At 40.4% G+C, this 15949-nt stretch overlaps 1 protein-coding gene, 1 non-coding gene and 1 pseudogene across 2 annotated transcripts in view; 2 read left to right on the forward strand and 1 right to left on the reverse strand.

Moving 5' to 3' along the window:
* ZSWIM5 (zinc finger SWIM-type containing 5) overlaps window positions 1–15949 on the reverse strand; it is a 168633-nt gene that overhangs the window by 44106 nt on the left and 108578 nt on the right. The window contains exons 2-4 of the mRNA XM_069589283.1: window positions 11052–11408; window positions 5387–5535; window positions 3811–3961 (exon numbers count right to left, since the gene is read on the reverse strand). Coding sequence (XP_069445384.1) covers window positions 3811–3961; window positions 5387–5535; window positions 11052–11408 — 657 coding nt within the window. The remainder of the gene's footprint in view (window positions 1–3810; window positions 3962–5386; window positions 5536–11051; window positions 11409–15949) is intronic.
* LOC138440599 (large ribosomal subunit protein uL6 pseudogene) lies at window positions 800–1490 on the forward strand (annotated as a pseudogene).
* LOC138431379 (U6 spliceosomal RNA) lies at window positions 13853–13956 on the forward strand. Its single transcript, XR_011253645.1, has one exon. It is a non-coding gene; the product is annotated as a U6 spliceosomal RNA (small nuclear RNA).

Consider the following 15949-nt stretch of genomic DNA (forward strand, 5'->3'; position numbering starts at 1 on the left):
CTCCATTTTTCTCACCTAAACATATGGAGATGCTGATGTCTTATCCTTGAAGGGTCCATGCCTACAATCCCTTCTGAGGGAAGCTGTTTCCAAGTTGCCATGTACTGTATTACATGGCCCTGGTCACAACTGGTTAGACCAGTAACTTTAAATTAGTATTTCAACATTCCTGTACTTTGGAAAATGTGATTGTGTCAGAGAGACAGTTTTCTATACTTCTTTATTTCATTCTGTATCCAGAAGTAACCAGAGGTGTCTCTGTTTCTTTGCAATAAACACACAATTACTTCATAGGTTTGTTATGAGAATTAAACATGCATACAATCTTTAACACAGAGACTGGCACATAATGTTCAATAATGCAGCTGTTCATTATTAATGAAAACTCCAAAGCTATAGTGCCTCAGGTGATATGAAGCCCCAGCACTCAAACCAAAACCCCACACTTACCAGCCCCAAAGTAACCATGTAAAGTCTGAATCATTAAGCCTTATTCCTCAAAGCTTTTAGCTCTAAGACTATAATGTATTAATATATGCTTTGGGGAGTTCACTAAAATCCTAAGCTGTAGTGGTTTTATGGTGCTATTTTGTATGAGAGGAAAGTCTGTCATTGCTTTTTGGGGTGGAGAAAGTACGAAGAAGCTATATTAGAAATTTCAGAATATGCCATAGACAACTTTTCTAGTATAACACCAAAGTGGGGCTGTGACTGGATTGTAAGTTCAGAGTATGAAGGATTCTGCAAACAGGGAGGGGAGTTGAGTATCACCATTACAAAACTGTCATTGAAATGGGAATGATGAAGATAAATAATGACTAAAGAAGATGGTCTTGCTCTCTTTGCCGCATCTACTGCAAGAATGAAGACCATTCTCAGCAATCGGATTGTCGACATCCCAGAAAATGTCGACATTAACTTGAAGGGACAGACAGTTATTGTGAAAGGCCCCAGAGGCACCCTGCGGAGGGACTTCAATCACATCAATGTAGAACTCAGTCTCCTTGGAAAGAAAAAGAAGAGGCTCCATGTTGACAAATGGTGGGGAAACAGAAAGGAATTGGCCACTGTTCGCACAATCTGTAGTCACGTACAGAACATGATCAAGGGTGTTACACTGGGCTTCCATTACAAGATGAGGTTGGTGTATGCCCACTTCCCCATCAATGTTGTTATTCAGGAGAATGGTTCTCTTGTGGAAATCCGAAATTTTTTAAGCGAAAAATACATACACAGGGTTCGAATGAGGCCAAGGGTTGCCTGTTCAGTATCTCAAGCCCAGAAAGATGAGTTGATTCTTGAAGGAAATGACATTGAACTTGTGTCAAATTCAGCTGCTTTGATTCAGCAAGCCACCACAGTTAAAAACAAGGATATCAGAAAATTTTTGGATGGTATCTATGTTTCTGAAAAAGGAACAGTTCAGCAGGCTGATGAATAAGATCTCAGTGATCCTGCTGCAGAAACAACAAGATAGCAGATGGTTCTATGGACTCAGTTGTGATCTTTTAAAGAGACAATAAAAACTCTTGATTTGAGAAAAAAAAAAAAAAAAGAAGATGGTCTTAATGACAAGAATCTTGAACAAAGAGACCATTCATGAGGCCACAGGTCTAATTTAATCTAAAAGTCCCAAGGTCCTCAACCAGACCAGTTATGACAAGAAATAAAAGTGTGAATGGATACTAAATTACATTTAAAAGATCAAGAAATCAAATTATATTGGTGACTGGATGTAGGGAATGACACAAAAATGAATGCTTGACAATAAGTTTCGTCGAATAAGAAATGGAGGTGCCAATGCCAGGTTCAGGGGAATCTTTCTTCATAGAAGGCCTGATTTCATTTTTGGATTTCTCAAGTTTGAGGTGATCAGGAGATTTTTTCAGTAGAAATGGTCATAGGGTAGCAGCTAATATGAGGCTGGAAATAAGATAATCGAAAAAGGATGAGGAAGAAAACACCACAGAGGTAACTCTGAGGTCATGATACTAAAAAAAAAAAAAAAAGAGTTCTCAAAGGACTGGAAAAGGTCAGTTTTCATTCCAATCCCAAAGGAAGGCAATGCCAAAGAATGTTCAAACTACCACACATTTGCACTCATCTCAAACGCTAGCAAAGTAATGCTCATAATCCAATCCAGGCTTCAACAGTACGTGAACCATGAACTTCCAGATGTTCAAGCTGGATTTAGAAAAGGCAGAGGAACCAGAGATAAAATTGCCAACATCCACTGGATCATAGAAAAAGCAAGAGAGTTTCAGAAAAAAATCTACTTCTGCTTTATTGATTACACCAAAGCCTTTGACTGTGTGGATCACAACAAACTGTGGAAAATTCTAAGAGATGGGAATACCAGACCACCTGACCTGCTTCTTGAAAAATCTATATGCAGGTCAAGACGCAACAGTGAGACATGGACAACAGACCAGGTCCAAATTGGGAAAGGAGTATGTCAAGGCTGTATATTGTCACCCTGCTTATTTAACTTCTATGCAGAGTACATCATGAGAAATGCTGGGCTGGATGAAGCATAAGCTGGAATCAAGATTGCCAGAAGAAATACCAATAACCTCAGATATGCAGATGACACCACCCTTATGGCAGAAAGTGAAGAGGAAGCCTCTTGATGAAAGTGCAAGAGGAGAGTGAAAAAGTTGGCTTAAAGTTCAACATTCACAAAACTAAGATCATGGCATCCGGTCACATCACTTCATGGCAAATAGATGGGGAAACAATGGAAACAGTGAGAGACTTCATTTTTTTTGGCTCCAAAATCACTGCAGATAGTTGACTGCAGCCATGAAATTAAAAGACACTTGCTCCTTGGAAGAAAGGCTATGATCAACCTAGACAACATATTAAAAAGCAGAGACATTACTTTGCCAACAAAGGTCCATCTAGTCTAGTCAAAGCTATGGCTTTTCCAGTAGTCATGTATGGACGTGAGAGTTGGACTATAAAGAAAGCTGAGTGCTGAAGAATTGATGCTTCTGAAGTGTGGTGTTGGAGAAGACTCTTAAGGGTTCCTTGAATGGCAAGGAGATCCAACCAGTCTATCCTAAAGGAAATCAGTCCTGAATATTCATTGGAAGGACTGAAATTGAAACTGCAGCTGAAACTCCAATACTTTGGCCACTTGATGTGAAGAACTGACTCACTAGAAAAGACCCAGATGCTGGGAAAGATTGAAGGAGGGAGGAGAAGGGGCCGACAGAGGATGAGATGGTTGGATGGCATCACTGACTCGATGGACATGAGTTTGAGCAAGCTCTGGGAGTTGGTGATGGACAGGGAGGACTGGTGTACTGCAGTCCATGGGGTTGCAGAGAGTCGGACATGACTGAGCGACTGACCTGAACTGAACAAAGGAGAATAGAGAAAGAAAAACAGAAGTCCAGGGCTCAAGGCTTAGAAATGGCCTTATGGCTAAGAGGTTTGCTGGAAATGATAAAGAAAAGCAGACCCAGGGAATGCGAGAAAAGTGAGAATAACAAGTATTTGGAGAGCCAAGCTAATGTCATGAGACAGAAGCCAAGGCAAAAGGTTTTCTCTCACTAAAGGCTTCTGTATGGCAATATCTGGAATAGAACGCTGGTGTCAGTAGCAAAACATAAGGCTGTGGAAGAAACACAAGTGAGTTCAAAATGACTCCGGGTGGCCTCTATAGAACCTAAATCTTCCACCATTTGGGCTAACGTTCACTTAGCAAGATCTATGTAATGACTAATGACAAGTATTCACTAACACTATTGCTGGGGACAAGCTCACAGGATAGACATAGCACCTCGCTGAGATATGGGGACTTACCTAGCTCATCCCAGAGCTGCCTGCACTTATCTGTCATGCTTGTTCCTTGTTGCCTCCACAGTGTGAGTCGTGGGTCGGCCATAAACTGTTCCGTTATTAGTGTCAGCATCCTGGCTCCATTGGAATCTCTCATCCGCAGCATCTCTCGAACCTGACACATAAGGAGGGGCAGGTGGTTGGTGACTGTACATCATAACAAAGTAGGAGGAGAAGGAAGGGGAAGAGAGGGAGGAGAAGATGAAGTATCTAAGCACAGCATATCCAAGGAGCCAAAAAGAAGGCCTCTTCTTCTGTAAGCAAGTTCTCTGCATGTATTAAGAGAGCCTGCTGTGCACAATGAGATACCACTTCATACTCACAAGGATGGCTAGAATAAAAAAGCTAGATAATAAGTATTGGCAAGGATATAGAGAAATCAGAACCCTCATACACTGTTTAGTGAGATTGTAGAATGATGCAGCCACTTTGGAAATCACTCTAGAAATTCCTCAAACATAGAGCTACCATATGGCCTACTAATTCCATTCCTAGAGAGAAATGAAAATATATATGTCAACACAGAAACACTGTACAAGAATGTTTATAGGAGCCTTATTTATAACAGCTTAGAGGTGGAAATAATCCAAATGCCCATCAACAGACAAATGAAATGTGTGGTATCCATACAATGGAATATTATTTGGCCATAAAAAGAAATGAAGTACTGACACATGCTACAACATGGATGTATGTTTTAAAATATTTTGAAATACTATGCCAGGAGAAAAAAGCCAGTCACAAAAGACTACATACTATAGGATTCCATTCCTAGGAAAGTCCAGAATAGGGAAATCTATAAAGACAGAAAGCACATTAGTGGTTGCTTAGGGCTCAGGGAAGAGGGGCATGGGGAACAGGGGAATGATAGGTAAAGGGAAAGGGTTTATTTTTAAGATAATGAAAATGTTCTAAAGTTGATTGCAGTGATAGCTGTACATATCTGTCAATATACTAAAAACCACTGAATTGTACAATTTTTTAAATGGGTGAATTTTATGATATGTGAATTATATTTCACCAAAGGTGTTAAGAAAGAAAAGAAAGCAAGCCTGCTGTGAGAGTCCCCAGTTCCAAATTACTAAGTTTCTGGGACTTCTCAGTGGCTAATACTCTGCACTCCCAATGCAAGGGGCCAGGGTTCAACTCTTGGTCAGAGAACTAGATCCCACATGCCACAACTAAGACCTGGCACAGCCAAATAAATAAGTTAATATTTTAAAAACAAAATATTGTCTCTTAAGGCCTCATTGGGCAGCCTTGGGTTCAAGGCAGGGGGAGGTAGCTTCATTACTAATCCCCCCAGGAATGCAAACTCATTTAGAGAGTGTGGAGCAAGAGGAAGAGGACGACCAGGGTGAGGCAGTAGGGCTCCCTGGATGCAACCTGCTCTGTTCTGCTCTGCTCAGCTCCCCTCCCCCCAAGTAGTTTTCAAGCATTCAGTACAGGTAGGTCAAGTGAGCTAGCTACAATGCATGAAGCCAGAAGTGTGGTGAGCCCAGTTTACGTAAGGAAAAAAAAAAATCTTTTCATCTCTTACCTTGGCAAACATTGAATTGAGTTGCTTTCCAGAGCCATAGTAACCACCCTGGGAGAGAAAGAGCTTCACTTGTTCTTTCACCTGTTCTTCATCCAAATGCCAACAGTTCTCATCATCAATGCTGGCCCCAGCCGTGGGGTCAGGAGCACCTGCAAGGAATAGGATGGTGAAATGAATCTCCTGAGTTCCTACACTCCACACTCAGCAGGAGCAGCCCTATGTGAGTATATTCAGAAACAGATGGGCATTCTGCCTTAATCCAGGCTTTGTCAATTGTGTGGTTCTCAAGAAACGTAAGAGAGTAGAGCTAGTCTCATGTTCACTGAAAGTCTCGGTTGTATCCTCTCCCAAGGTCTACAAATATCATCCTGGGGTAAAAATGCATAAACACGAAAGTAGTGATGTATTTTTTTCCCCTAGGAGAATGTAATTCTTCTACTTTGTTTTTCTTTGAAGTTTAGAATAAGCCTTAAAGCACACGTATTATTTTAAAATTAAAATAATACTTTCTTAGAAAATAAAAATTTCTCTTTTTAAAATTCACAATAAAATTGTAGCTTCTCAAGTGGAGTCAACAATTCTAAATTTCTGGAAACTTGCTACCTAAAGTTACAGGCAGGGTTATATACAGGGTGATATTTTATAAATTTATACTCAGAATATCTTTCCTTCCTGGGCTCACCTCAATGACATCACTTAAAACACAGTGTTAGTTATTTATACATCCCTCTCCCCTAGTAGCCTGTTAGCTCCTTGCTCACAGTTGAATCATCTATGACACAGTTCTGGTAATGTGACAGGCACCTAAAAAATATCTGTGGAATGAAAACTGAATCTTCTTTCACTTTCTCAAAGACTGAGTCCTGTGATAGGTTTTTAGAACCCTGTCTCCAAGTGACAAAAGACTACAAGTCAATATAGTCTTATAGTATAAGTCAATACTCCATATGTGTGGTTGTGCAATTGGTTACAAATTCATGTCATGTTTCATCAGTCAATCTACCTTTCTTCTTGTCCTCCTATATGAAAGCCTCATTAAATTAATTCCAGGTCTGCAGAGAATAGTGCTCTTCTGCCATGCTTTTTCAGTGCATCTTATTGTCCAGGAAATCAGGAGGACTCATATTTAGTCTACAAATACTAATTAACATTAGGAGCAACCAGTTTATGGAATCTGCTATATGCTACTTTTCTTCAAATGTGTTATTCTCAACACAGTTTTGATCATATCCCTTCCCTGCTCAGAAGTCTTCAGTGATAAACTATTCTTTATAAATGAAGTCTAAACTTAGCTTAGCATTTAGGGCCCTCCCTGTTCAGGCCCCTTCACTTCTAGTCTTGTCTTTCCTATACTTATGCTATATTTCAACTAGAAACTTAGTGTACCCAGAAGTCAATGACATTTCTTGATGACTTTACTTATGCTTTTCCCTTTACTTCCCTTCCTTTCCCCACAACCTGTTCTTTGGCCAAAAAGCATTACTTCTCATTGTCAGTATTGCCTCAGCTCTATAGTCAGGGCTGCAATGAGAAAGAAAAACCATAAAATCAGTATACAGATAGGCTAACACTGCTGAAATTTACTGGGCAGGAGGGGCTCTCACTGAATTCACCATATACCCCATACACCTAACCTGTCAAAAGTATGCCCTTCATGCTCATATGCATGAAAGTAATGTAGTAACTCTCTTCTTCGTACTTTATTATTACTTCTCTTAAAGACCTGTTGCATTTTGTTTTACATTAGAATTGAGCTTGTCTCATATACTCCCAACTACACTGAAGCTTTCAAAGAGTAGAGTTCAGTTCAGTTCAGTCGCTCAGTCATGTCTGACTCTTTGCCACCCCATTAACTGCAGCACGCCGGGCCTCCCTGTCCTCACCATCTCCCGGAGTTCACTTAGACTCACGTCCATCGCGTCCATGATGCCATCCAGCCATCTCATCCTCAGTCGTCCCCTTCTCCTCCTGCCCCCAATCCCTCCCAGCATCAGAGTCTTTTCCAATGAGTCAATTCTTCGCATGAGGTGGCCAAAGTACTGGAGCTTCAGCTTTAGCATCATTCCTTCCAAAGAAATCCCAGGGTTGATCTCCTTTAGGATGGACTGGTTGGATCTCCCTGCAGTCGAAGGGACTCTCAAGAGTCTTCTCCAACACCACAGTTCAAAAGCATAAATTCCTTGGCACTCAGCCTTCTTCACAGTCCAACTCTCACATCCATACATGACCACAGGGAAAACCATAGCCTTGACTAGACAGACCTTAGTTGTCAAAGTAATGTCTCTGCTTTTGAATATACTATCTAGGTTGGTCATCACTTTTCTTTCAAAGAGTAAGCGTCTTTTAATTTCATGGCTGCACTCACCATCTGCAGTGATTTTGGAGCCCAAAAAAATAAAGTCTGACACTGTTTCTACTGTTTCTCCATCTATTTTCCATGAAGTGATGGGACCAGATGCCATGATCTTTGTTTTCTGAATGTTGAGCTTTAAGCCAGCTTTTTTGCTCTCCTCTTTTACTTTCTTCAAGAGGCTTTTTAGCTCCTCTTCACTTTCTGCCATAAGGGTGGTGTCATCTGCATATCTGAGCTTATTGATATTTCTCCCGGCAATCTTGATTCCAGCTTGTGTTTCTTCCAGTCCAGCGTTTCTCATGATGTACTCTGCATATAAGTTAAATAAGCAGGGTGACAATATACAGCCTTGATGTACTCCTTTTCCTATTTGGAACCAGTCTGTTGTTCCATGTCCAGTTCTAACTGTTGCTTCCTGACCTGCATACAGATTTCTCAAGAGGCAGAGCAGAGATTCATTTTTGTACCTCACAGTGCCTGGATCATTACAGCATTGAGTTAATATTTATAGAATGAACAAATGCATGTCCTATTGACCATCTAGATTTAAAACCCAGGTGGGCAAATAATATATCCTATACTACCTCTGTAAACTGAAAGTGGCAAAGAAAAACAAATATACTCCTTCCATCCTTCAATATTTGTTAAAAACAGCCATTTATTGAGTGCTTCCTATAGGACAGTGTCTATGTACTTTTTATACATATCCCTGCAGTGGCTATAGGACAGGACTGGAAAAGGTCAGTTTTCATTCCAATTCCAAAGAAGGGCAATGCCAAAGAATGTTCAAACTACACTGCACTCATTTCACTTGCATTCATTTCACATGCTAACAAGGTAATGCTCAAAATCCTTCAAGCTAGGTTCCAACAGCACGTGAACTAAGAACTTTCAGATGTACAAGCTGGATTTAGGAAAGGTAGAGGAAGCAGAGATCAAATTGCTAACATCCTTCTGATCATAGAAGGGCTTCCCAGGTGGTGCTAGTGGTAAAGAAACCGCCTGCTAATGCAGGAGATGTAAGAGATACTGGTTTGAGCCCTAGGTCGGGAAGATCCCCTGGAGAAGGAAATGGCAACCCACTCCAGTATTCATGCCTGGAGAATGCTATGGACAGAGGAACCTGGCAGGTTACAGTCCATGGAGTCGCAAAAAGTCAGACACGACTGAAGAGACTTAGCATAGTATACTGGATCATAGAAAAAGCAAGGGAATTCCACAAAAACATCTACTTCTGCTTCACTGATTATGCAAAAGCCTTTGACTGTGGGGATCACAATAAACTGTGGGAAATTCTTTAAAAGATGGGAATATCAGACCACCTTATGTGTCTCCTGAGAAACCTGTAGCAACAGGTCAAGAAGCAACAGTTAGAACTGGACATGGAACAATGGACTGGTTCAAAATTGGGAAAGGAGTATATCAAGGCTGTACATTGTCACTCTGCTAATTTAACTCATATACAGAGTACCTCATGTGAAATGCTGGGCTGGATGAAGCACAAGCCAGAATCAAAACTGCCGGGAGAAATATCAATAACCTCAGATATGCAGATGACACCACCCTTATGGCAGAAAGTGAAGAGGAACTAGAGTTTTATAATTTTATTTTTACTTATTTATTTAATTTATTTCTGGCTGTGCTGGGTCTTCATTGCTGTATGGGCTTTTCTCTGGGTGCGGCAAGTGGGAACTACTCTATAGTTTAGGTGTGTGGACTTGTGGAGCAGGGGCTTTAGGGCACATGGGCTTCAGTAGTTGGCGGCTCCCTCTAGAGCACAGGCTCAACAGTTGTGGCACATGGGCTTAGTTGCTTCAGGCACATGGGATCTTCCTGGATCAGGGATGGAACCCGTGTCTCTGGCATTGGCAGGCAGAATCTTTACCACTGAGGCATTGGCAGTGCCTCATTTACCACTGATTCTTTACCACTGAACCACCAGGGAAGCCCCTTTAGAAAGCTACTCTTTAATAGCATCTCTCAAATAGAGCTCAGTTACCACGTAATGGGCTTCCCAGGTGGCACTAGTGGTAAAGAACTCTCCTGCATGAAACATAAGAGATACAGGTTTGATCCCTGGGTTGGGAGATCCCTGGAGGAGGGCATGACAATCCACTCCAGTATTCTTGCCTGGAGAATCCCACAGAGGAGCCTGGCAGACTATAGTTAGTGACTTAGCATGCATGCATGCATCATGTAAACGCAACTCTGAGGATAAAGCAACAGAAGATTATTTCTGCTAGTCAGCAAGAGTTCCTGGAAGCTTGTCTGACTATCTTTATTTCTGAGAAGTGGTGAGGTTGTATGTAGGACTTGATTAGTTCTCTTGGGCAACTGGGAGAGGCAGGCCTTTAGCACACAGACCATAGTATTATACAGGCCATTAACCTAGTCTCACTGCCTTATTCACACTAATACCAAAGTTATATTCTAAAAATAGGAAGGAAGTATAGAGAGGTATAAAAAACTCGAGTTCGGAGGTCAGGTGAGCCTAGGTTATAATAATTTCCTTATTTATAAAATGGTTATAATATCTACCTCACAGGGTAGTTTTGAAAGCTAAATGAATTAACATATATAAACATACATAAAGTTCTCATGTATGATGCCTGGAACATAGTAGAACCTAACTAACAAAATGAAAAATTGGCTCAAATAGCTCCTCTTCTCAAAATTCTTCAACAGTTTCCTATGATTAAGTATCTACAACCTGGCTTCATAACAAAAGCAAGCATTCACTTCAGGCTTAGCTGTCTTTTCTACTAGATTGTAAGATATTTGAAGACAGGAACCATGTCTGTTTTATGCCCTCAACAATCAGCACTATCACATGCACAGAGCAGGTACTCAACATACATTTCTTGAATGAATACGTGAACATCGTATCTCTCTCCATCCATTATATAGCTCATAAACACAAGGCAAACAGACATGCTTTAGAATAACCATGGTGCTATGCAGGATCCCGAAATTGTAAGGAATTCTGATACCCATTTCATTTCACTGAATGACATTAATTATTTTATGTTTTCTTTCACTCCTGAATATTCCAGGCTCCTAGAGGCAAGGATTATATGGACACATGAAGTCCACAAACTGGTTTAATTTATAACTCTAACATCCTCTGTCATTTTCATCCAAACTTTATGAGGTGGACAACTGGATGGCTTTAAGAAACAGAGTTAATAAATAGTTTGGATAGAATAAACTGATTAAAGTTAAGCGATTACAATGGCAAAAGTATCCCAACCTCTAAACATGCAATAAAGCAACAAAATAGATTTTTTAGCAACAAAAATATTGTACAATTACCATTTACTTGGTTGATTTCGGAGTTGGAGGACAGAATCTCATCTGCCAATTTCTGTGCAGTAGGAAGAACTTCAGTGTGGTGTGCCGTGATTAAATATTGAATAAACTTTTGTAGCTGGTCCCTATTCATCTGGAAAAGGGTTTCTGAGATAGGAAGACGCAATTTGACTTGATCTGGTCTACGGATCCTGTAGAGTGAGAGTGCTACCACATGAGCACAGTAGAATATGTCTTTATTCCCACAGCCACAGGTCACTGAGGTGATTTTGCACCGATCAAAACTGATGGCAACTTTATAAGTCACTGCTGGTTCAGAAGTAGTGGCTGGTTCAGTTACTGTGCCACTGAGATGGAAGCCTAAGGAAACAAAGAAGACAGGTTTAGAGATTGTCTAGTAAGAAACTTGAAGATTTTCATTTTGCATTCCAGTTCATCAATTCAGAAACTATTTGCTGAGTATCTCCCACATACACAGCAGGCTCTGTCAAAGGTCAATGAAATCTAGGTATAGTTCTTAAGGAACATACAATCTAGAAAGAGTCCTTACCCTGAAGTCTATGGACCTCCAGAACTAATTATAAGAAAACTTTTGTTTGTATGTGTGTACATTCTTCTGGGGGAACATTTCATACCTTTTTTCATAATCTCAAAAAGGTTAATCAAGAAGCTTGAATAAGAGACTTCCCTGGTGGTCCAGTGGTTAGGAATCTGCCTGCCAATGCAGGGAACACAGGTTTGATCCCTGATCAGGAACTAAAATTTCACATGTGTGGGCATCTAAGCTTGTGTGTCCCAACTACTGAGCTCGCACGCCCTAAAGCCCATGCTCTGCAAGAAGAGAAACCACCTCATCGAGAAGTCCATTGTGGTGGTTGGGGACTCAAGTGCTCTAACAATGAGTGAGCCTGAATGCACTACACACTTTCTAGGACTTCTTGTTTAGTTTTACAAGCATTGCATCCCTCCAACCCATCCCCAAGTCATAAAGCTAGCTCTGCCTTGACAAAAAGATGTGAACAAATTTCGGCTTACTGTTCTATGGCTGAGGCACCTTTCCTAGCTGGCCTCTACACTGTTTAGAAATTTTAGAATAAAGTTGTACTGCAGCACTTTCTTCATTACATATCACAATGGCTCTGACATCTCAGCGTCCAGGAAAAAAGCTGAACTATAAACACCTGCTATGAGGTTAGCCCCTACAAGCATGTTATCCTATAAGTGTACCATGTTTTCCTTACCTTCAGCATGCTCCAAGTGCCATTTAGGAATAAGACAAGATTCAAAAGTGTGCTGAAATGGCCTCATAGGCCCCTAACAACTGAGTTCTTTGTAAGCAGTCTTGCTTACATTCATGATTAAAAGTGCAACAAGAGCTCTGAAAACATCAATATTAGCAAGAAATTGTTAAAAATTCAGGAATGGCTCATTAGAAGAGTTCTTATACCCCTGCCTTCTAAACTAAATAGAGGCCTAAGTGGAAATGGAAATGTAACTTAACATTGTGTTACAATGTAAATGTTACATTTGTAACACTTAACATTTCTTTACCAGTATCACAGCTGGGGAATCCAGGGCATGGGCTAGACCCGACCTTGGACTAAACAGAAAGTGCTAAGGATCAATCAGTTTTATAGCTATGGAAAATATAAATAAAGTTTCTTTCCCAAATAAGGAAATCCTATGTTCTTCATGGCTTAGCTCAAATATCACTTCCATACGAAACTCTATCTGGTGTCGCAGTTGCAAAACTGAATCTTATTAAATGAAGAAACTTTAACATTTGTGCCTGTAGAGCTTACAGTTTAGTTTACAAGAGGGCAATTTACCCAGAATTGACTAATAATTTCATCAGATGATAATTTCACAGATGAGGAATAGGCTCACAGAAGTTATGCAATTTGCCCCAATTTTACTGTATGATTACAGTCATGATAACAGAAATTAAAATGACTGCAAATTCACATTCTGAAATATTTTAGGCTTTAAAACCAATGAAAAACAAATTTGTAAAGAGTTTCCCTCAATTAATGTACTTCTTGAATATATCCAAATTGCTTCTTTTGCTTTAAAAAGAAAATAATTCTTCATCACTAACAGTTTTTGAGCACTTACCATGTGTTCTTTCATAAGCATTATATCATTTAATCCTCACCACAATGTTATATGTTTAGTACTATTATCCTCATTTTCTGTAGGTAAAGAAACAGGCTTACAGAAATTGTTTAAGTTACCTAACTTTATACAGCCTATAAGTGGCAGAGCTAGGATTTGAACCCAGGCAGTCTGGCTTCAGAGTCTATGCTCCTAACAACCACATTTTATTTCTATTATAGCGTTCCCCAAACACTAATTTCATTTTCCTAGCTTAGGAGAATCAGAGTGATGCTGGGTACTGTTCCTTAATTTTTTTTACTAACTCAATTTTCATTCTTTGTTTGTATACAGTCAGCTAATATGATACTAAATTTGCAAACTGGTTAAAAAAAAAGGTCCCCTGACAAAATTCTCCAAGCCAGGTTTCAGCAGTATGTAAACTGTGAACTTCCAGATGTTCAAGCTGGTTTTAGAAAAGGCAGAGGAACCAGAGATCAAATTGCCAACATCTGCTGGATCATCGAAAAAGCAAGAGAGTTCCAGAAAAACATCTATTTCTGCTCTATTGACTATGCCAAAGCCTTTGACTGTGTGGATCACAATAAACAGTGGAAAATTCTGAAAAAGATGGGAATACCAGACCACCTGACCTGCCTCTTGAGAAACCTATATGCAGGTTAGGAAGCAATAGTTAGAACTGGACATGGGTGCTCGCTTCGGCAGCACATATACTAAAATTGGAATGATACAGAGATTAGCATGGCCCCTGCGCAAGGGTGACACACAAATTCGTGAAGCGTTCCATATTTTTAATTAGCCTCCAATTAAAATAAATATATTTAAATTAAAAAAAAAAAAGAACTGGACATGGAACAACAGACTGGTTCCAAATAGGAAAAGGAGTACGTCAAGGCTGTATATTGTTACTCTGCTTATTTAATTTCTATGCAGGGTACATCATGAGAAACACTGGGCTGGAAGAAGCACAAGATGGAATCAAGATTGCCAGGAGAAATATCAATAACCTCAGATATGCAGATGACACCACCCTTATGGCAGAAAGTGAAGAGGAATTCAAAAGCCTCTTGATGAAAGTGAAAGAGGAGAGTGAAAAAGTTGGCTTAAAGCTCAACATTCAGAAAACTAAGATCATGGCATCTGGTCCCATCACTTCATGGGAAATAGATGGGGAAACAGTGTCAGACTTTATTTTTTAGGGCTACAAAGTCACTGCAGATGGTGATTGCAGCCATGAAATTAAAAGACGCTTACTCCTTGGAAGGAAAGTTATGACCAACCTAGATAGCTTATTCAAAAGCAGAGATATTACTTTGCCAACAAAGGTCCGTCTAGTCAAGGCTATGGTTTTTCCAGTGGTCATGTATGGCTGTGAGAGTTGGACTGTGAAGAAAGCTGAGTGCCGAAGAATTGATGCTTTTGAACTGTGGTGTTGGAGAAGACTCTTGTGAGTCCCTTGGACTGCAATGAGATCCAACAAATCCATCCTAAAGGAGATCAGTCCTGGGTGTTCATTGGAAGGACTCATGCTGAAGCTGAAACTCCAATACTTTGGCCACCTCACGCGAAGAGGTGACTCATTGGAAAAGACCCTGATACTGGGAGGGATTGGGGGCAGGAGAAAAAGAGGACGACTGAGGATGAGATGGCTGGATGGCATCACCGACTCGATGGACATGACTTTAAGTGAACCCCGGGAGTTGGTGATGGACAGGGAGGCCTGGAGTGCTGTGATTCATGGGGTTGCAAAGAGTCGGACACGACTGAGTGACTGAACTGAACTGAATAGGGACAAATGGCAGAGAATATGCGAAATGTGGTCTCCCATCAGATTCAATCTGGTAATCCACGTGTAAGACAGCACATACCTTATCTAAGTGACTACAAGAAATTCAAAGAGCCAAAACATATAAATATGTTAATTTTTTCTCTTTCTAAAGGTATATCTTGAGTAATTCATTCATTAAACTAATAACTATTTAAGATCTGCTATGTTGGATCCCAAGGATACATCTATAAAAAGACCAAACAACCCCTGAGTTTATAGTATCTATATAACTTTGGGGACCTGTTGCAAAAGCCAACTCATTGTAAGAGACCCTGATGCTGGGAAAGATTGAGGGCAGGAGGAAAAGGGGGAGACAGAGGATGAGATGGCTGGATGGCATCACCAACTCAACGGACATGAGTTTGAGCTAACTCCAGGAGATGGTGAAGGACAGGGAAGCATGGCATGCTGCTGTCCATGGGGTTGCAAAGAGTCAGACATGACTTAGCAACTGAACAACAATAACATAGTCTAGCTGGGGAGACATATTTAACAACTAAATCCACAGGTAATTATTTAGTTCTAATTGTGAATAAGTACAGAATGGTTGTTGTTCAGTCGCTAAGTTGTGTATATAATACGGGAGACATGACCTGGTTTAGGGACAGGAGTGGTAAGGGATGGGTTCCTTGAGGAAATAACATTTTGAGAGGAAATAACATGCAGAATTTTATAGAATAAATCAGAATTAATTAGCCAAAAGGATGGGGAATGGCAGAATAATGGTAAAGATGACTCCAGGTAGAAAAAAAAAAAAAGTGCATATGCAAAGGGCAAAGGAAGACTATGCAGAGGTGCAAAGGCCAAGAGGAACACAGAATGCGCAGAGAATGGAAAGAAGCCCAGCAACTGGAAAGCCAATAGGGACGGGGGACGGGGGTGGAAAGGGGAATACAATGAGGCTGGAGAAGCAGGCAGGAGCCAGGGCTCTGGGATGCATCCCAGCTCCTCCCGATGC

This window comes from Ovis canadensis, chromosome 1, assembly GCF_042477335.2.
Source record: "Ovis canadensis isolate MfBH-ARS-UI-01 breed Bighorn chromosome 1, ARS-UI_OviCan_v2, whole genome shotgun sequence".
NCBI classification, from domain to species: domain Eukaryota; kingdom Metazoa; phylum Chordata; class Mammalia; order Artiodactyla; family Bovidae; genus Ovis; species Ovis canadensis.